The sequence below is a fragment of the Chironomus tepperi genome, unplaced genomic scaffold (genome assembly GCF_022539635.2).
Source record: "Chironomus tepperi strain 1889 unplaced genomic scaffold, CSIRO-AGI_Ctep_v1 contig_176, whole genome shotgun sequence".
NCBI classification, from domain to species: Eukaryota; Metazoa; Arthropoda; class Insecta; order Diptera; family Chironomidae; genus Chironomus; species Chironomus tepperi.
In genome coordinates, this window is record NW_027226298.1 from 1,055,539 (window position 1) to 1,078,448 (window position 22,910).

General features: G+C 30.7%; 3 protein-coding genes across 3 annotated transcripts in view; 2 read left to right on the plus strand and 1 right to left on the minus strand.

Moving 5' to 3' along the window:
- zormin overlaps window positions 1–16,146 on the plus strand; it is a 114,212-nt gene extending 98,066 nt beyond the window's left edge. Inside the window, exons 20-21 of the mRNA XM_070638729.1 lie at window positions 13,024–13,137; window positions 14,860–16,146. Coding sequence (XP_070494830.1) covers window positions 13,024–13,137; window positions 14,860–14,885 — 140 coding nt within the window. The 3' untranslated portion in view covers window positions 14,886–16,146. The remainder of the gene's footprint in view (window positions 1–13,023; window positions 13,138–14,859) is intronic.
- On the minus strand, window positions 125–7,734 carry LOC139089188 (uncharacterized). Its single transcript, XM_070638652.1, has 18 exons — window positions 7,108–7,734; window positions 6,989–7,048; window positions 6,741–6,918; window positions 6,297–6,476; window positions 6,160–6,236; window positions 4,899–5,438; window positions 4,780–4,839; window positions 4,543–4,720; window positions 4,278–4,457; window positions 4,095–4,218; window positions 2,856–3,357; window positions 2,737–2,796; window positions 2,504–2,681; window positions 2,214–2,444; window positions 876–1,438; window positions 743–802; window positions 496–673; window positions 125–438 (listed from the first exon to the last, which is right to left on the minus strand). The coding sequence occupies exons 1-18, from the start codon at window positions 7,612–7,614 to the stop codon at window positions 125–127; spliced, it is 4,170 nt and encodes a 1,389-aa protein (XP_070494753.1). The 5' UTR covers window positions 7,615–7,734.
- A 1,764-nt stretch (window positions 16,147–17,910) lies between the features above and the next one.
- The window catches only part of LOC139089257 (titin-like), a 76,815-nt gene continuing 71,815 nt past the window's right edge, over window positions 17,911–22,910 (plus strand). Inside the window, 2 exon segments of the mRNA XM_070638726.1 lie at window positions 17,911–18,351; window positions 19,840–20,057. Coding sequence (XP_070494827.1) covers window positions 19,898–20,057 — 160 coding nt within the window. The 5' untranslated portion in view covers window positions 17,911–18,351; window positions 19,840–19,897.

The following is a 22,910-nucleotide window of genomic DNA, read 5'->3' on the forward strand; positions in this document are numbered from 1 at the left end:
TGGAAATTCCTTTTTTTTTTGGAAATTTGGCATAATTAAGGAATTCCAAATTTATAAATTTTTCTATTTTTTTAATTTTATTTACTTTTTCTTTTAAATTTATATAAATTATTTTTATTCGAAATTAAATTGAATTTACTGTATCTTCTATCCAACCAAGAAATTTAGACACTCTAGTATATATAGCTGGATAAGTTGTTCCACATGACGTTATTGCTCCAAATGATGTTATTGCTTGAAGTCTATAAACATTATTTTGCTTGTATATCACTGAGCTTCCAGGTTCTCCTCGGCAAATATCAACTCCTGTATTGCTTACACCACAAAATTGAGAATCAACAATTTTAACTCCAACTGTGGTCAATAACCTGTCTTTACATTTATTTATTGGATATTCGCTAATTTTTCCTTTGAGGAGCCAGTTTGATCTTTTTTTCGCTGTAGAAATTTATCATTAAAGGGGATACTCTGATTATAAATTTATTATGTACATACCATACTGATTAACTTTACCAAAACCTGTAATTAAGAACTCTTTTGGTAAATTGGCTTCATTTGTTGATAGGCAAATAGGCATAATAGAATCTGACGGCATGTAAGGTGTTTTGAGTTTGATTAAAGCTATATCATTGTGATGAGATTTTCTGGTGTATTTTGGATGAATTTTGATGGTCTGTTGTGTATGAAAAGTTAATTATTAATAATCATTTCGACTCAAATAAGCCTCTTCCACTTGACTTACCTCAATCTCAATATCTTGAGCTTCTGAGTTGTCATTGACATTGCTGAGATCAAGTGATGTCTAAAAATATCAAATTATTAGTCAAACTCAATGTGACCTTAAAATCTCTGAATTTCCAAAATTCAGCACTTACTCTTCCTAATCTAACCATAACAGGTACTCGATGCATTCTATTGACACAATTAGCAGCAGTCAACACTATATCATCAGCAATCAAAGATCCTCCACAGTAAAAATCGTAATCTTTATCATCATCACTTTTATATCCAATTGCTGCTTGGAATGGGAATTCCCCAATTTCCGCATTCACTATAGTTCTTCCTTGTTTGTAATTACTGTGAACTATTTGATCATTATTGCAAAGTAATTTACGGAATTTTGAAGGTCTAATGACTTGATTTGATCGTTGTGGAATCTGTGGACAGCAAACAAGTCGCTGACTTCCATCGAATCCGCAATAGCTAATTTCGGATGAATTATGCATAGTGCTCAATTGCTGACAATTTTCAGTTTTTTCACAATATCCTTGTTCGTAATTTTTTAGTATGCAATTGGCTCCTAAGCCCAAATCTATATTTACACGACTAAACAAGGAAGCTTCACTAAATGGAACTGCGGATGCACTGATTAAAATCACAATTGATACAATTTTTGAGAACATTTTATTAAATAAAAGCTTTGACTTAAGATTTGTAACTTAACGACTCAAAATCTTGGAACTAAATGATAATTTCATACAGAATCTTTTCCTGTTTTATATTAAAAAATTTTGCTTATTTTAAATAACTCAGGTTTCTTAATTTTCATATTTACGTAAGTAAGTTAATCAAGATAACAGATGCCGACTTAAATGTTCTTGCATCTTCATCGAATGACGCAAATGAAAAACACATTAAGGAAAACATCAAAGGGCAGGATTCTGTCTAGAATTAGAATTGTTCTTTTGTTTCATCCTGACTACAACACTGTCATGCCTGATCATGCTAATAAATCCGCTTCACAAATTTTGCTGACGTAAAGAATTTTGTAACGTTGATTAAAATTTCCCAGAATCTCTTAACCCGAGCAGCACATAGTTCCGAGGGTCATACAAAATTAAATATGATTCTTTATGAATTATTAAAAATTATTTTATTTTAATCATCAAATAGCTTCATAGTATTAAATTATCACAGATTACTGAGTAGGTTCCTCCAAAACTACAGCCTCAGAGATGGTATGCAGGTAGAAATAATAAGCGAATCTCGCCAAACCATAGTTTCCGCAAGTCCACCTTCTGCAGGTTGTCACTTTCCGTCAATGACGCGTTAAGCAGATTGTCGTCTTCTAAAAACGCCTCTTGAAGGACTATCAAGCTTAACGGCAGTTCTTAACCGAACCCCATAAATAAATCATTCCAACGTTGTCATTTCATCTTCAATCCAATCAAGAAATTTGGTAACTCTTGTATAAATAGCTGGAAATGACGCACCACATGACGTTCCAAATGATGTAATAGCTTGAAGATAGAATATATCATTTTGCTTATAAACTAGTGGACCTCCTGAATCTCCGCGACATACATCAATCCCTTTGGCACTAATAGCACAAAATTGAGAATCTGCTACACTAAATTCAGCGGTGCTGAAAAGCTTTTCTTTACATTTGTCAAGTGGATATTCATTTACATTTCCTTTTAACAGCCAGTCTGATTTTTGGAGTGCTGAATGAAGAAAAAAATGAGTAAATTTATTCACACTTTAAAATGTTTCATTGACTTACTATCCTCATCTGTTCGTCCAAAACCTGTTATTGTGAATTCATTAGGCAGATTATCGTCTTTTGTTGACAAACAAATCGTTTTGACAAATGTTGAGAGAACTGCAGGCTTCTTTAACTTTATCAAAGCAATGTCATTTAGACGTAATTTTCTCGTGTATTGTTTATGAATTCTGACTGTCTAAAGTATAATTCAAGCTTTTATGATTGATTATTGTGAAGTTTAAGTGACCTACCTCAATCTCAATATCTTGAGCTTTTGTGTCGTCATCTTCATCATTTAAATTGATTGATGTCTGAATTAACAGAGATGCTTAATTAAAAATCATGAAAATCACATAAAGCACTAACTTACCCTGCCTATTCTAACGATTTTCGGCTTCAATTCCTTTCTATTAAGACAATGAGCAGCAGTCAGCACAATATCATCAGCAATCAATGAGCCTCCGCAGTGAAATTCCCATTCCTTCCCATTTTTACTTGTGTATCCAAGTGCAACGTGAAATGGAAACTCCCCAACGACTGCCTTCATGCCATTGGTGATGTGATCCTCAATTTGAAGAACTGGTTTAACATTTTCACACAATGCATTTTTAAACTTTGAATTGGAATTCCTGACAGTTTGCAACTCAGAATCAGATTTAAAGTCTGAAGGACAGCAGACAAATGGTCTATTTCCAATTCTTTTACATTTTGTGATTTCTGAGGATTTTTTAGACTCATATAATTGCCGCGCAAAGTCACATCTAGAAAATTCTTTACAAATTCCTTGTTGATTATTTTTTAACACACACTTTTCATCTTGTTCCAATTGGAAATCCTCAATTGGGATTTCATCTTCATATTTTAAAAACTCACTGGATTTAATAGAATCAACAAGAATTAAAATTAATAAAATTGATTCCTTTTTACAAATCATTTTTTATTTTTGTAAACTTTTATTCAACTTAACAACAGAAGATACTAGACTAAAATGATAAAAACTCTCAACAGTAAAGGTTTTCCTCTCTTATTTTGACAAAGTTACTCTCAGCAATTAAAAAAACTGGAATTTTACAAACTCACACGTGCTTCCAATGGGCATTTCTGCTTTTTCTTGATTTATATTGTTTATAGTTTTCTAATTAACAATAATTCTCACATTTACTACAGAAAGTCACTCTAAAACCCAAAGATGACTCAACATTTACTTAATTGTTGGTTTTTACAGGGTGTGGTATTTATGGAGACCTATTGTGACATGTTTATTAAATTGATTGATGAATTGAGGGGTCATTAACTTTTACGTTATATTATTAAGTCACATTAACACCAAAAATCAACTTCTTGAACACCCCTTTCGCTACTAGCGTTACCTAATAAGTGAATGACCAATTAATAATTTGAGGAAAGCTTATGCTCTAAACCTGACTTGCTTAAAGAAGCAAATCCAGATAAACTTCATATAAACTCAAAGTACGTGTTAATTATATAAGGATTTCAAATAGAGACTTTATATCACTCAGGAAGCAATTGCACTCAACACACAGTTCACTATTACTAATTAAGAACATCAAATTAATCTATAACTTCTGTAAATCTACACAAAATTCACTCTAAATTCAACATTTCTGTATCAATCCAATCAAGAAATTTGTTAACTTTTGTATACACAAGTGGATAGTTTGATCCACATCCAATTCCAAATGATATGATTCCGTACAAATATCGCAAGCCATCTGTTGAGAAAATGTAAATTGCAATGCTTCAAAATTGCAACAATAAATCAATAACTTACCTTGTTCATAGCTCATAGGACCTCCTGAATCGCCATGACAATTTCCCGTTCCAGAATTACTAAAGGCACAGATCTGACTGTCTATAATTGTCTTTTTGTGTTCTGCAAATGTTTTTCTGCATGTGTCATATGGGTAAAGAGCTACATTTCCCTTAAGTAGCCAATTTGAAGTTTCGGATGCTGAAAATTAACAAGAATTTAAACAAATTTGTATGACGACATACAGTAAACCAGGCATTGATAACTAGTTATACGTTATACTCACTTTTTGGATCAACTCTTCCAAATCCCGTTATAACGAAATTTCTCGGCAGATTATTATCATCAGATGAGAGACAAATCGTTTGAACAAAATTTGTTAAAGTTGCCGGTCGTCTTAACTTTATCAATGCAATGTCGTAGTGACCGGATCGTTTAGAATGTTGTGGGTGTATTTTTATAGTCTATAGATGAAATTTTATGGAAATGACTTGAATCTAGTTCTATATTAGTAAGATACTACCTCTATTCCGATATCTTGAGCTGTTGTGTCATCTTCTGAATCTTGAAGATCAATTGATGTCTGGAAAATTATAAATTATGGAATATTCATTATGACATTTAGTCAGGCATTATACTAACCTTTCCCAATCGAACAATTATAGGCATGTCGTCCGTCCGACTCACACAATGAGCAGCAGTTAATACAATATTGTCAGCAATCAATGATCCTCCACATCTAAAATCAAAAGCATTTCCATTTCGGTATCCGAGTACAGCTTGGAATGGAAATTCTCCGACACCTGCTTTCTTGCCATTAATTATATGATTGTCTATTTTAAGACTTGGTTTTATATTTCTGCACAGCGAATTTTGGAATTTTTTTGATGACTTTTTGATGGTCGGTATTGAATTTGATGGTTTTTGAGTTCCTGGACAACACACGATTGGTCTACTGCCAATAAATCTACACACTTTTATTTCTGATGTTCTTTTTGATTGAAACAATTGCTGTGCATAATCACAATTTTTAATTTCTTCACAAATACCAGATTGACCACTATTTAACACACACTTATCGCCCGAATATAAGTCTGTACTCTCACGATCATAAGTAAATGCACTAATCAAAGTAAGTACTGTAAGCAGAATAACAACTTTGCATCGAAACATTTTGATGAACTATATTACTTGCTTAGAACTTACGACTTGCTTAAACAAGATTATGAAAGAAAATGAAGAGTTTCTCGTGATTTAAATTCTTTTTTATATAAAATAAACTTTACTCTTTTCTTTTTTGTGACGGCTCTCAGTTACTGCAAATATAAAGTTGCGAGATTATTTCAAAGAGAAACTTTTGTCGTCAAATAAATTCTTAAAGAAATCATAACTATAAATAATCAATGGGGATTCAACTATTATAATTTATTTTGGGATTTACACATTTTAATACTATATAGGCACAAAATTTTGTTGACGCAGAATAAATAAATTGAATAGGAAAAATAAAGAAATTATAAGTAAAAGTTAAAAGCTATAAATCTCCTGACGAATTAGGGGAAAGTTCTTCCTTTAGACAAACTGTTATTAATGAAGATAGCAACTAGAATTTTATGAATCATTAGTAACGACCGGGATTCTGTCGAAAAAAGCTGTGAAGTGCAATCAATTAAAAGATGAGGTTCTGTAACTGACGCAACAGAACTCAAGGGCTAGGTCGCCAAAAATTAATGAATTTACAAAGAAATCTGAACAGCATTTTTACTTAATAAGTACTTTAATCACAAGTTTTTATTCACAATAAAATAATAAAAGTAGATTTTCGTATAAAGTTCTTATAATCACAAAATATTTATTCCAAATTTAACATTTCTGCCTCCAGCCAGTCCAGAAATCTGTTAACTTTAGTGTAGACAAGTGGATAGCTCGAACCACATCCAATACCAAATGAAATGATTCCATAAACATATCGAAGACCATCTGTAAAGATAAACATACTTTTAATTAATGTCATTTTTAAGCATCTCAAGCTAAACACACCTTGTTCATAGCTCATAGGACCACCAGAATCACCATGACAACTTCCAGCACCAGAAGTACTTTGTGCACACAACTGATTGTTCATAATTGTTTTGTTATAACTAGCAAATGTTTTCCTGCATGTATCATAAGGAAATAGATTAATTGTTCCTTTTAACAGCCAATTTGATGTTTCGGATGCTGAAAAGATTCAAATAAATTGATATTAAACCCCATTTCACTGATAGATAAGATTGTATTCAAGGACATAACATGAATATAGAATATAAGTTAACTGAAGAAATATTATGTTGGAAGAGAATATTGACCTTACATAATATTTCATTGCTGCATCTCTGGTTATATTAGTTCTCTCAAAAAATAAACACAGATAACGCCTATCACGCATGACGCATGGCCTTGAGTTATTCTTTTCGCTAATTGTGTGATCAATGTAATACTTACTAGTCGGATCAACTCTGCCAAATCCAGTTATTATAAAGTTTCTCGGCAGATCGTTATCATTGGAGGATATACAGATTGTCTGAACAAAATCTGAGAGTGTTGCTGGATGTTTTAGTTTTATTAAGGCAATATCATAATGTCCCGATCGTTTTGAGTGCTGTGGATGCATTTTTACTGTCTGTAATAAAATATTATGGAAAAAAATACAATTTGAAGGATGCAAATTTGATAAACTAGTCACAACTCACCTGAACTTCAATATCCTGCACCGGTGTGTCATCTTCAGTGTCATCTAGATCAATTGATGTCTATAAAAGTCCAAAAATCAATAAAAAAAAACTAATTTTTAAAGTTCAACAGCACTAACCCGTCCTAATCTAACCAAAACAGGCATATCATCAATTCGACTAACACAATGTGCAGCAGTCAGAATGATATCATCAGCAATCAATGATCCTCCGCACCTAAATTCAATCGAATCATCTGTAGTGCTTGCAAATCCAAGTGCAGCTTGAAATGGAAACTCGCCAACTTCCGCTCTGTATCCTCTAATGATGTTATCCTGAATTTTCAATGGAATTGTTTTGTTCGTACATATAGCTTGTCTAAATTTGTTTGCCGTTGGACAGCATACAACTGGATTTTTTCCAATAAATTGACACCGTACGATATCTGATGTTTTTCTTGACTGATACAATTGCTTGACATAGTCACAACTGCTCATGTATTTACACACTCCAGGTCGATTATCCTTCAAAATACATTTCCCACCCAAAGCATTTCCAGCACTATCAACTTGATATTCAAATGCTTTAGTGAAATTTAATATATTAAGCACTAGTAATATCCAAATTTTGTTACAAAACACTTCCATTTCTGATTCTAATGTATTAATATTTTTGACAAAATAATCCGCCTCTTTACAGCTGCAATGCTCGATTCACAATAATAATTCTCATGGCAAATATTTGTTTTTTATACATCAAGTCTTTGTTTTCTTCTTGCTTTTTGGAGATAATTCGATATCAAAATATATTCTCTTACTTAATACTTCAATAAATTGTTTTCAATTCCAATGTTTTGACTTTTATTCTGATTTGTTTTGCTAAATAAAATATGTGAGAGACTGATGATACTTAAAAAATGTTTAAGCACATGGCACGCTTCAAATTCTTGCAAAAAAATATTCAAAAATCTGGTTTTTGAAGTAAGAAAATCAAGAAGAAATTCTAAGAAATCACATAAGATTTTTGAATATTTTATTTATTGCATCATAACGAGTTTTGCAAGATTTTGTTCAATCTCGTGACTTTATGCGGTTCTAAGCTACTCAGCTGACAAAATGTAGAATAATTTATGATGAACAAAAATCAGACAAATGATTGGAAATTTTGCTACTAAAATACAATTAAATAAAATTTTGGGAATATCCATCAGCAGGCAGTTTTCACCGTTGTCTCTTTGACAAATATTCTTAAGCTATTAGCAAGTCATAGTCGTAAATATAAGAGTAAGTAGACACGTCGAACGTCACGCTGAGGTGAATCATTTCTTTGTCTTCAAATGAATTGAAAACTGCTGCTTTGGCATCATTAGGATAGCATTGCGTATTCTTGACCATTTGCCATTGATACTGCGTCAAAACAGTGACTACTACAGTTCATTGTTCCTCTTGGGTATTTCTGTCTAAGTCATAAGTAAATTTGGTTGAATCTCTTTGAAAATCGATGGTTGTAATTAAATCTATTGTAGATGTTGCTTAATCTAGTCTAGTAAATCTGTTTCTTGGTTTCACAAGGCTTCATTTGGCATGATTTCAGGATCTATTTTGTTGCTTCTCCTACTTTGTGTCACTTGGGATCAAGAAAAGCTCTTTAAACTCGATAAAATTTTCTGTTACAGCAATTTTCCCTAGTCTGTTTGAGTAACATTTTGTCTGATAGGAGTCATACTACAGGTATGTCGACCCGTGCCCATCAGGAAAAAATGCAATCCATCAATCGTACATTCATTGTTTATTCATCCAAATTTCATAACATTTTACAATTAAAATACTTGAAATTTCTTAAAAGTAAATTTTCTCATTATTTTGCCATGTTTTACAAGTCCCTGCCAGTGTCGTAGGAACCATCAATTCTATAAACATCAAAAATCAATCTCAACATGCATCTCCTCAAACTACACCAATGTCAAAATAAATTTCATCTACAACTGAATTCAATTTGCTAAATTGTTGCGTTCAGTGTGTGTTTTTATGTTTGTGCTAAATACTTTCGTACTACAAGAAGAAGAAAAACGCAGTCGGAATTTTGTTATTTTTAGATTTTTTCTTCACTGCTGCTTGTTTAATATGAAAAAAAAAGAAATTAAAAATTTTGTTTCTACTGATTTGTTTTTGTAACAAACTTTTCCTTTCTCTCTTTGCTTCTGCTTCAATATCACTTGAATGAGCTGGCAAGGGATGAGTTGTTGTGAAATATAAAAAGACAATTAGTATTGTTGATGGGATTTTGTAGGATATTTATGGATTGTTTTGTAAAATAGAGTATTGAAGTGACTCAATTGACTCAAAGTGGCTTGAGAGACTCGAAGTGGCTTGGGTGCCTCGAAGTAACTCGGTGGCGAAATGGTTCAGCAATTCCGACCCTGTGATAATAGGTTCGAATCATTTGAAGTAGAAATGCAACTCACAGCCTCCCTTTGAAGGCTACAGACAGTAATATAGCCAAAGAGGTGGTTCGGAACACACTATAAAATGTAGACATAGGTTTGAGGGCGGTGGCTTGCTAAACTCGCACTCGAAAATATCTCATTAAGTCTGCTTAAACCCTCCGCGTAGTAAATGAGTTAATTCATTCCTCACGCCTTCCTGTGATGCCAAGAATGTAAATTTTCACAATATATTTTGCATTTTCGTATTAATAACCTCATAAAACTGCCCATATAAGCAAATAGCTTCATAAATTTCCAATCAAAAAGTGCAGTTAAAATAATCATTAACATTACAGCCAACAATTAAGTTTTAATGTTTCATACCCTAGGAAAAATATTTTAATTCGAATCAAAAAAGAGAGAAAATAAATTTTTTGGCAGGATTTAAAGAACATTTCTCAAGTGTTGGAATAAGAAGCGCATTCACATGCAATTTAACGGCAAACATTTATCACTTGATATCTCAATCACATTCAACTTAAAATTTGCAATCTGCCACGATGAGTAAATTTTTTATATATCTGCAGCTTGCCGTCAATTTTCATTTGAGACAATTTAGCATAGTCGACACATGCAGTAATTACAAATGAAATGCTGTATATTTAATTCAATTTTAAATATTTATTATGAATTTTCGTCGAATTTACAAGCGCAAAAAGAAACCTCCTCAGCTTGATATTCAGTTTATTTATTTGGCAATAAGATAAATGATTTTGAATATTTTTCTATATTTTCTATCCTTTTGATGCATAAAATTAATTCTGTAGTAGCTGACATGTTAATTGCATTCACTTAGTGAGTTGTATAATTTATAATGTATTGTAACTTATTTGTCTCATTTTTTATTCCCATGAAGTCACTCGTAAATGTTTTGCTTAATTTTTACAGTGCTAAGAAAATATGTCCGACGATGTAATAAATCCTTTGTTATTCATATAAGTCATTTCAAAAACATTTAACGCAGAATTTTTTATTGTGTGTATATGTTTGCAAAATTCTGTTAATTCATTTGTCTGTTTTCTGACATTTATGTGCTGTTTATTTTACTTATTATTGTTCCGTTTTGTTGATTGTTTTTTGGGGATTTGTTAAATTTAAAACGTGTTGTAATTTGGATGTTTTTGCTGATTTGAAGGAAGTTTTTGAAGTTATTTTCAAATAATAAAGTATTAAAAGGAATTTAGAAATTAGAAAGCTAGATTCAATTCGTTACTTAACGCACTCATCTTCTTTAACCCATATAATAACGATTTGGGTCATATGTTTACTACAATTCATTGTAAAGCCCGAATAGCACAACGAAGAGCACTCCACGGAATTTTAAAGACTCTCCTGAACCTCTTTTATTAACACTAAATGATAACTGCCTAAATTTGGCATTAATATAGCTCAAATGGCTCCGTTTGTGGTTAATGTGAAAGCTGTCTCCATGTGGAAGCAAATGGTAGCATTTTGGATGGCACAAGAACACGTCTTCCAATTGGTGTTAATAAAGTGGCTTTAACAGAGCCTTGAAAGCTTTACCGGATCCTAAATCGCTTTATATCGGAGCCCAAACATCTCCATAGCAGAGCCTGTTTCATTTATGTCACTCGGACAGTCATTTTACTATAAAATGAGCAGCTACAAATTTGTTATAATAAATTTGTCACTAATTAAAATACTTAACATATATAATTCTCATAGGAATTAGATAGTATTTACACATGATTGAAATAAATTTTCTTATTTTAATTAAACTTTTCCTTCTTTATGCAATTAATTTGCACTGTACTTTATTAAATAAGCTAACGCATGATGAAGATCAAAGATCTGTGAGAAAGTAAATTTTATATTTCATTAGTTTAATGTTTTAATTAAATTAAGTGCTGCACCTTCTGTTTTTAAACTATTTTTACAAATATGTGTGCAATTCCAGCCACATTGTATCACTTAAAATTCATGACTTATTTTCTACAGGAACTGAAACATCAAAATGCAAGGAATTTCATTAAACTGACGTAATTTAAAACCTAAAACATGAAATAGTAAATATCTTCTTTTTCACTATTCATCAGTGTCAGTGGAGAAAGATTTGTATCTAAATAATTTTTTATGTCACAAATGTTTTCATTCCTCGGACTGAATTCCTTTACTTAGTGCTACAATATTTTCCAGGGTAAAATATTTTTTATAGATTTTTCTGGTGATGTTGAGAGATTCAAGGGAGAATCTCGAGTGACATAAATGAAGAAGGATCTGAAAAAGATTCTTCAAGGCTCCGCCAGGGTTATTTCAGTAGACCAACAAATGGAAGCCACCTCTATTTGACAATTAATGAAAGTACTCTAGCAGAGCTTCAAAGGATCCTTTACGGAGCCTTCTATATGTGCGTCAATCGGAAATTAAGCTCTGTGACACAATTTTTAAATGCAATAGTTGTAAATGATCCGCAAAAGAGTCATTAAATCTAATGTTTTTTACGATTGTAAGTCACAAATGATTTAAATTCATCCTAATGGGTTCTTGGACAAATTATAATTTACAATCGAAATTTGCAGACGCAACTAAAATACAGGAAATACAAGTCTGCTGTTCTTGGCCGATCTCTACATATGATACCTAAATTGCTTACAAGATCATCATAATTCTTACTAATTTTATTGCTATACAAAATAGTCTACATCAGACTCGCAAAACAAAATACAAAACTTTGTCGAGCATTTGAACTAGTAGATGACTAAATGATCCGTAAATATCCTCATCACAGGTAGATGAAAATGTTCACGAAAAGTAATTTTCATCAACAAATCTATTTTCTTCTTAATTCTCAAAATAAGATTTTTTTTAAATTTGATATTTCAAATTTTCTGAATTAAAAATAGCCAAAATTCTTTTTTTGTTTCTGATTTTTCTCACTTTTATTCATTAATTTAACACCTTTAAAAATATTTTCATCTGTCTTCTTGTTCCATACCCGAAAATTTTTCATCCATGTACCATTAAGCACAAAGGAGTGTAGACTCTCAACCTGAAAGATCATCATCAACATCATCTCGAATATCAGAAGAAAACATTTAATAGATGGAAATATAAATCACGAATGAAATTTCTAGCCGCGCCACTGCACCAAAAGCATCAAGTGTGGGTTGTTTTATGGGAACTGAAAATATATTTATGAATCCATCGTTGATATTTTTATCATTTTGATTCATCCACAAGACTACTTCACAATTTTTTTGAATCATTTTTCTTCCTTTCCATCTTTGTGGCAGGGATGGGGTGCGTGTTGTTGGGATGTTGGGGCTGTTTTATGAGAATTGAGTGGTTAAGTGACTTACATGCTTAAAAATTGGATTCAATAATCAAGGATTTAAAGCATTTGTCATCAATAATCAAGCACAAGGCAACCAAACATCAACAAACCCAAAAATCACCCCAAACCTCAACTCTGCCTAAAAATTAATTTAAATAAATCTTCTTCATGCATTTTTTACATGAAAAACATGAAAAATCTTTCAAAGCGAATGCAAAAAAATTCCTAAAAAAATTTTAATTAATGCAAAACCTAATTTATGCTCTACATTTACAGAAAAATTCGAGGAGAAGTCAAACCGCAATGTGAAGGAATTGGAAACATCTGTAATAAATACAACGCAAACTTGGGAGACGACGATTACATCGTACCATTTTGTGGAACCACTTGGTAAGAGAATAATCTAAATATGAGCTCATTCCATACATTCATCAATCTCTTTCATCTTTTTCCTCCTATTCACGCCTTCGCATAAGTTGAAAAACATTGTACACCGCTTATTTTCTATTATTCATACCACCTGCGATATTTCTTGAATTTTCTGTATGTATACACATTCTCATCTTTATTTTTTCTCACTTATTACATTTGCTCTCGGTTAGTGGATCATCACTGCATGATCACTTCTTCTCCTTTTTTCTCACTTGTTTTGAGATACTATAATTAGGAATATTTTCATATTCTGAAAGGAATTTATCGCTATTTTTTGCAAAATTTTGAGTTTTAACATGAGGAGGATGTGATGGTTGTGTCAATATTTGGCTGACTGACTGATGGACTCTAACCTACATTTATAAATTTTAACTGCTTTGGATCATTAAAATTTATTGAATCTACTGACTAATGAGGATGAGTTTAAATTATAATAAAATATTAACTGGCTCATCTACATTCATTTTACTGCTTTACGACTTCCTAAATTGTGTAAAGAGGTTTAAATACAAAAATTTGATAGATTTGCTGTCTAAATACCATAAGTTGTCCAAGTCTAAGTTATACCTAAGGTGCAGAACTGATTAATCATTTCCCGATCAGTTTTGGTTTCGCAACAGTTTGTTTTCGTCAAGTTCTCGAGACTAAGCTAAGAATATATAGAAATTTCCCGAGATATCGAGCGACTCATACAGATCAATTTAGAACTATGGCGCCTCTTAGATGGCACCTGATGCTGACTGACACATGACAATCACCAATATTACCAAATGCATTATTGTATCTATCAATCATCTCCTAATCCATTAATTGTCAAAATATATTGGTCATTAGTCACTTTAGTATAGATTCTGAAGTGTCAATGAGATTCACTCAACCTTCAACTTAAGAAAAAAAGTCATTTGGTCACAAAATGGATGTTTTTCATGTCAAAATGTCTTGCTTACTTAAACTGACTGTTTAACTCAATAGAAAGAACCCAAATTGGTCCTCCAATCGACCTCAATTCTCAGAAAAAATACTTGTCTTCCTGATTCACAGCAAAAATATTCAAAATGACAAATCATTTGGCAATGAAGTTACTGAAATTTCCTCAATTTTTCTTCTGTAAAAATTAACGAACCGATCTGTAAAAAATGATGAAAAACCAAGAAAAGTTCGTGATGAAATTTATGAAAAATCTTTTAATTAGCACTGCTAATGTTCTATATAAATCAATAAGGAAGGCATTTGATCACGTTCTGAAGCAAAACTATGACTAATTTGATACAAAGATAGTTCTCTAAAATTAAATCACAATTATATCAATTAATTAGAAATTTTAATTATACATCATCGCTAAGACGATTCATTAATACAAAAATAATTCACATTATAATGTACAAATTGTAAATAATTGCACATTCATAAGCACATGATGACTAAAAAATAGCAAATTCTCACCTTTTTCCTACCTATAATTAGCAATATGAAATTAAAAATCTTTGTAATTGTTGTATTTTTTTGATTCATTCCTTTTTTTAACCTGCATGAACATTTTCACTCAGCTTTGATTTATCTTACCTAAAAATAAGCACATTATGAATCACATTTTTGCACATTATTCACACAATTTATATTTATTTATTATTATCCTGTTGATTAATAATCTTTTGTACTTGAACATTTTCTTTCTTACAGTCACCGGAAAAAGGAATAATTTATAATAAGAAATTTTATATTACGCAACTGCATGGATAGTGAGCAGCAATTAATTTTAAGTGCACATTCTCCAACCTTTTTTTTTTGTTTAATTTAATGAAGGAATCGAGAGCATGTTAAGAAGTAGAATTTGTTTAGAATGAATGATGATTAATGGAACGCTTTTCCTCACAATATCAGTCTAACATTTTATTTTTCACTTGTAAATATTTAGGTTTTAAGGCAAGTTTGAAGGTGAGGTGTGGAAATCATTTTTTTGGATGAATTTTTTGATGAAATTCTGGGGATGAGACAACCTTCAGTTAATGGAGGTTTGAATGAGAATGTAAATAATAACGGTTGTCAACTCTGCTCAGGTTCACTAAAGACTCAAGACATTTAATAGCTTGATAATAAACCCTGTGGACTACTCGACATTCATTTAGTACTTAAATAGTTCAGTGCATTTTTCTAAGGCACATGAAGGAGAAAAATCCCCAAACCGTCGTGACACTGATCTTCAATCAATTCCAAGTCAAATTTGGCACACTGAAGGGTCTCTCAGGACTTGATACACTATTGTATAACATTTTAACGTAATATGACTTGGTATTCTTGATATATTAATATTTATATATCTAGATTCAATGTTAAGTGGATCTGGAGCAAACAGTGATGCAGATTCTATTACAAATTACGTCAAAATCAGCTAATTTCTAGCAATAACTTCATTTTAAAAACGCAATTCTTTCACAGAATTGCCAATTTTTAAATATTTTGCAGTGAATCATTTCAAATTAAAATTTTTAAGACCAAAAGAATCCGTTTGCCATTTTTGGCAATAAAATCCCTAACAAAGAGATATTTCCGAAAATTCTGACTAAAAAGTAGGTCGACAAAACCAAGCTCAAGTTAAACAGACAAAAAAGATGATGAAAGCCACACTACAAATTTAAATTGCGTTTATTCATATCAACAAACCTACCACAAACGTTATAAATTATGCAGAAAAACCACATGTCTTGTTGAAAAGTTGAATGAGTTTCTCCGACTTTCAATTTCAATAACAATTTGGTCATTAAAAAGTTCATTCAAAATATTTCCATACCTTGCACACACACTGATATCTAACATTTAATTCACAGAATGATTTTTCACACATTATGCAATCAAACTTTTTAATTTGTAAACATTCACATTAGAATTAAAATATAGAACCTTGTATAATAAAAATAATAAAATAATCATGATAATGAAAAATAAAATTTAAATACTTTTTTGATCTAACTCAACTAGTTTTTAATTGGAATATTGACAGAATATGTAGATAAATAATGTTTTATTTAATTCAATTTGTGTAGGCATTGATTGCTTGTAAAGGAATATAAATTGGCTGTTAGAATATTGTATATTGAATTGCACTTATTTACATGACACTTTTTTAGCATTTAATTAACATATATTCATAGAAATGAAAAGGTTTTTCTAAATAAGTCAGCAGGAAACATGAAAAAATGTCAAAAATATTCACTAGAATTGCCAATCATCAATTTTAAGCGATCGAAAATGAGTATTGGAAAAACAAATAGATTTGAAAGAATTTTGAGCATTGGCGTCGTTGAAAGTCATCCAATTTTTGTTATTCTTAAAGCTTACAGCTTACGTCGATCAGCAAAATTTTTGCAGATAGAGGTCAAAATGTTTATAAAATCTTTAGTTAAAGTATAAAACCCACTTTAAAGTCACGTATTTCTGGAAATCATAAAGAAATTCTTATTATTATTTTGAAGATTTTTTTCTACTACAGCACTGAATCTTAAACATTCACTTGTTATTTCTTCTGTTCGAGAGAAGAGATGCCTAATTTTTGGGTTGTCTGATGGGAGACTTTAAAGTTTTGAATGAAAAGTTTTTGAGGTGATTTTAATGAGGATTTTTGAAATAAAATGGCATTTATGGGTCTTCTTGACAGACAATGGGGATGTTTTGTGGATGTTTACTGTCTGTCTAAGTTTGATATGAGCAAGAATTCTCGAAAGATTGACCAAAACTCTCTCTAATGTCCCTACATTGCAAAACTCGAAGTTAAGAGTTCATAATGGCCATAATACCGGATGTTTATGAAAATATATGTAAAATTTGACCTAAAGTAACAAAAATCTACGCTAAAGTATCTGAATGACAGCCATGAACATGAAAGGTCACATGCTAAATCCCTTAAAATTCGCAATTAACCTCACATCTTATGTTTGTACAGGTAAGTCCATCAACAATTGAGAAATGGCATCTAAATGAGTTTTATGCATTCAAATCTCTACAGCAAATAGGTAAGTACAGCTTAAAAAATTCCAAAGTATAGGCATTTGTCCCCGAAACCCAAAATTTCTCAACCAAACCCTCACAACATGATCACTAAAATTCAAAACTCCATCAGACAACCCACAAGAAAAATATTATTTTTCTTCTCATTCTCAAATGTATGAAATCACACATCGACCTACACAATTTTCCTCGCACATCGCTCGTGTTAGAGAGGAAAGATCTTCTTTTCCCCCAAAAAAAAACGCATACACATGCACATGGTACCAAGAAGAACTTCACACAATTTATATTCAGAGTGATCTTCAATGCTATTTCGGAATGATGAGACATATTAACTGATTCCTATCTAGATCTTTCGCACACAGTGATGAGTTCGAATTTCGGATGAATCTGATACTTAATTTTAGAAAAGATGTGAATTTTTCATCATGTCGTCGTGTAAAAGAAATGCTGTAAAGAATTTTTTTTTTTCATCTCCTCTTCGTTTTTCTCGTTTTGTGCGATCGATGTTGAATTTTGCGAAAAGTCAGTGGTATAGGCAAGAGAATATTGATGTGGATGAACAATTTTCCCACCGTCACTGAACAATTTTTCCTCATTTTCATCAACACTGTGCGGAGAAATGAGTCTATAATTAGTGACACGATGAATTATTTTTGGCAAACGAATTCAAGCCGAAGCCCACATTTCGCCAATACTTTACACTGATCAACTCCGATCGATGCTCGGCCGCATTCAGTTTAGTGCCACTCTTCGCTCGCTTAACATTAAAATCCCAACGTTTTGAAATTTGCAGGCCTCAATAATACCTGCTCATTTCAATACTCGAAGCCGTGCAAAGAGGCAGGAAAATATTTTTACTCCCGAAAAAATAAAATAAAGAAAAAATAAGAAGAAAAGAAAAGAAAATTAAAGTTTAATTAAAATAATTTTTTATATAAAGAAAAAGTTAATAAAGTTAAAAGAAAAAATTAAAAAATTCGCTGATTCGCTGATCGCAAGAGAAAAAAAAATTAGTGGCTAAAAATAGAAAATTTAACAACTTAAAAATAAATCAAGAGAAAATTTTTCTACTAAAAAAAAGAAATTTTTAAACGAAATAAAAAAAGTGATAACGAAAAATAAGAAAGGAATTAAGTGATAAGCAACATCTTGAAGAGATAAGAAAATGTAATGAAAATTTAAAAGTTATATAAGAAAAAAAACCACAAGAAGAATGAAAAATTAAAAATAAGAAAAAGAGAAATTTTTGAAATTTTTTTTTCAGCGGCAGGAAAAAAATAGAAAGAGAAAAAAAATTTTGTGATTCGACACACAGTGCCAAGCAAGAAGTGGAAAATAGAAAAAAAAGAAGTTGTGGAAGAAGAAGAATGAAAAAATTTTCTCTCTTTTCTTTACATTTTTTTTTCAAAAATTTTGTAATCAAGGGTGTGACACTTTGTGGTGTTGTTGATTGTTTAGAATTTGAGTGACTTAATAGACTTGCAGTTGAATGCAAAAGTGAATTGATTGTTGATATTTTGAAATACTTTTGTTGATTTTTTGAAATTGAAAATTTTTGAACAACTTTAAGTTTATTGGAGTTATTCATGGTTTGTAGCTAGTTACTAAAAAAAATTGAAACAATTGCAATTTAATTAAATATTTTTGAATTTTTCGAATTTTGATGCGAATTTTCCATAATTTTTAAATTTAATAAAACCATTCGCATCTTAGAATATTTAATTGAATTATTGAATTTAAATTATTTTTACATTGATTTTAAAGTTTGCTAAAGGTAAATCTCAATTAAACCGAGATTCCTAAAAATGATGCAAATATTTCCATAATCCTTTAAGATATTCATTGATATCATATCTTAAGCTATTTGCATAAATTTGATATTTATCAATTTTTGAAATGTGTTAATTTCATAAGTTTATTGATAATAATGTAAGCGATTACTTTTAACAAAGTCTTTAAGTTGAATAAACCTTCCAAGAAAAAATTTAAGTCGAATTTAAGCTGTAATTTTAACAAAATTTGTTCCCAGAGAGATTTTCCATATATTTTTAATTTTAACTCTCTGGAATTGAATTGATTAGAATTTGTTATGTTGAGAATTTTAATTTTTTCAAATATTTTTCAATTTATTATCAATTGAATTTACAAATTTTCTCAAATTATCAAAATTTACAAAACTAAAGAAATTTTAAAATCAAATTTATATGAATTAAAATTTTAAGATTTTCAAAATTTTCACTAATTTTTAAATTAAAGTTTTAGATTAAAGCCTTTATTTTAGTAGCCAATTTGCCAATAAAACCCTACGTATATATCGAAAACAAACCTGATATTCGATATTCTAAGTTGATCATGTCATTTTTCCATACGTTTTAAATTTAAAATTCATGATCAATTTCACCAAAGTTACAACCAAAATCAACTCAACATCTCACAAAGTATCCACTCCTTTGATTTTATTTTGTTAAAAAACAAAATTCTACATTCGGTTTTTGTGGTTTTTAATTACATTGAAAGAGACAGATAAAAAAAAGTTATTTTTATATAACACAAGTTTAAATTTGTTTTTCTTGTCTAATTTATTTTATTTATTTTTTATTTTTCTCATTTTTCATTCAATTGAAAAAAAAATAAACTTAATATAAAAATAAGCAGTTTACATAACAAAATAAATCGTAATTTAATGTGGGATTAAAAAAAAAGTTAATTAAACATGCAACGTAATCAACAACAAATTACAAAGCAACAGCAGCAATATTCCTCACAACAGGAATATGTGCAGCAACAGCAACAATTTTCATCCCAACAATCCCAACGAATCGAACAATCTTTTACAACTACTCGACAAGTGACACAACAAGTTCAACAAAGAGGTTGGTTTTAAAATAAAATAAGACACACGAAAAAAATGCGAAAAGAAAATTAGATAAGCGGACATTTTTAAGAAATATTTATGGCTACTCTGTGCCAAATATCATACATACTAAGTTGCAAGATATCACAGAGAAAGAGAAAAAAATTCGTTAATTTAAAAATAAGAGAAGGAAATTGAGAAATGCAGTGGCGTGTAGTGATGTGAATACTTCTTTTTCTTGACAACTAGATGTTTATGTGACAACTCAAGGGTATGACACTCGGATTAAATTTCTAATTGATTGACATTTAAGTTAGCTTTTGAGGGATTAAAGTCTTAGAATTGAATTATTATCAATGACAAGTTGTTTATTTAATATGATAAATTGACTGTTTTGGGCATATTTTGAATAGATTCTGTAAATTTGGTTAACTAGGTAACTAGATGACCTAAGTGGCACTATGGAGAGTACGGATTTTACCAAAGCCGACTCAGAGCTGTAGGCATACCAGCCCAGAGATACTTTTTTCAGACTTTTTTGCCCAGAGTATCTTTCGAGAATTTTTTTTTAAATCATAGCTAAAAAGCCACAATTTTTTCAATGATTGTCTGAGCTCGAGTCTTCTCTGATTTTGCATGGCAAAGCAGATTCGACTCCTTACTAAATTTAAGTCGATTGCGAGCTCTACATATTGTAAGGTCGATGGAAATTAGTTTGGAAGATACAGGTTCATTTCCTTTTGAATGTTGCTCTATAAACATGTTTTATTAGAATAGCTGTAGACTTAAATCAATTTGAGATATCTAAGTACTCTCTTAGTAAGAACCTGACTGAATTTTGAGGGGTTTACTGTCCTTTTAGGGGTTACCTCAATATCACAAATAGGTTAATCAACCAATATACAACCAGAAGTCTTGACTCTGACTTGGTGCTGGATTCAATTTAAATCCGACATGTGCTATTTGGCTGTACTCTCGACTGTACTAATTTGAAAATACCCTGTGCACGTTAGACTCTACTCCAATGGACAATAACCCCCACAAATTATACCTTAATACCATTGATTACGCAAATGTCAGAAATATCCGTGTCAAATAATAATAATCACAATAAATTCAAGTACTAAATTGTGATAATAGCATCAACACACAAGAATTTACGATCGCAATAATGAAAATCTCTATCAACACTTGAAAAATCTTAAATAATCATAAAAACAAAGAAGAAAATGACAAATAAATTTAAAATCAAATTTAATCTCAAAGAGAGTGTTATCAACCCACGAGTTATTCATGCAAACACCCACGATCATCAATTTATGGATATTCAAAATATTCAAAAAAACCTGTGAATTACCACCCCTTGGGTGTGAAAAAATGGAAGTCATAAAAAATGATTTTCAAAGTAAATAAACGGAATAAAAGTGAAATGTAATTAATCATGTGACGAAAATAACAGAAATACCAAAAAAATCTTAAAAATAGAGCAAGAAAAAATTGTGCAAAATTAAAAAAAAATGCAAACGTGTGAAAATAAATTGAAAAAAAAAAAACTTAATTAAATCATCATCTGATACTCAACATCTCCTCACATCTAGCTCCTACACAACAAAAAAAATAGATAAAAATAGAATTTCTAGTGTGCCGAGTGAATGTTGTGAGAAAAAAAAGAAGAAATTTCCGTTGGATTCAGTCATTGTGATTAAAATAAAAAATCATGCAGCAATAAATATTTGTGATTAAATAGACATAAAAAAATAAAGGTTTGAGGAAATTCTTCGCATACTTTTATTGAATTTATTAATCCTTAAAGTACTTGAAGGCATGTCTTTAGACCTGGATTAAAAGCTTGCTGTTAAGTATCAAAGGAGATTCAATAAAGTATGGAAAATTGATGAATTTTCTCGATCGAGCATTTTTGGTCTATTTTAAGAAGTATTAAGTCATGGATTGAGAAGATGTGAATTCAAGGAGGTGCAGCACTTTGATCACTTAAACAATTTTAATCAAAGAATTGCACATTTTTGTGATTTCCGCTCGTAAATTCATGACTTTTATTAAACATGTACGATAATCTATAAAGTTGTACATGCAGAAGTTTACGAGGTATGAAGTACGCCCATACACAAACGTCAGACATGGAATATATCAAGTCTGTAAGAAAGAAATATGAAAACCATTAAAAAGTGAATCAACGACCGAGTTAAAAGATATAAAAGTCATTAAGAGATGAAAAGTATGTTCTGTGAATAAAGTGAAATATGAAATGTTCGAGGAAAATTTTTATTAAATTTTTGTTAATCATCGCTGCATTTCTCAATCGCCAATTTTCTTATTCGTACCACATCATGTTGATGGAATTTAATGGAAAAATGTTTGGTGATTCAATGGAAAAATCACTGTCTTATGTTTTCTTGTTATATTGACTGGATAGCAGTCAATTTTGTGTGAAAAATGTTTATTGCGAGACGTCTGAAAATGTTTTCCTTTAATTTGTTGAAATTCAGCAGACAGACAGTAATGGAAAATTTGGAAAAATTAAGATGATTTCCATGAATATGCTGTTGATTTTATTGATGATCAATCTTTCTAGCTTGAATCAATCATTTGAATTGATCATTATGCTCTTTATGAAGCAACTTAATGTGTCCACTAATCATTTAGCGATACTTTTATCAAAATCCAATGCAATTCTTTGACAAACCATTTCAAATTCTATTTAGAATAGTAAACTCAAATCTAGTTTTAACAAGCTGACAAATTAGCATCGTAAAATGTATTCCTTCACTCATTCACCGGCACCTGAAATATCTTTAAAAAAAAGCTATTTCTAGCTTACTAGTTTTTCCTCTAAATTGGATATTTTGAACAA

Bases quoted from the DNA above. Each gene is read 5' to 3' on its own strand.
- LOC139089188 (XM_070638652.1), bottom strand. From the start codon at position 7,614: ATGGAAGTGTTTTGTAACAAAATTTGGATATTACTAGTGCTTAATATA. The intron at 4,458-4,542 runs GTGAGTATAACG...GTTAATTTTCAG, and splicing joins TGGAAGAGTTGATCCAAAAA to CATCCGAAACTTCAAATTGG. The intron at 1,439-2,213 runs GTGCGTCATTTC...TGAGTCGTTAAG, and splicing joins ATCATTTGGAACGTCATGTG to TTACAAATCTTAAGTCAAAG.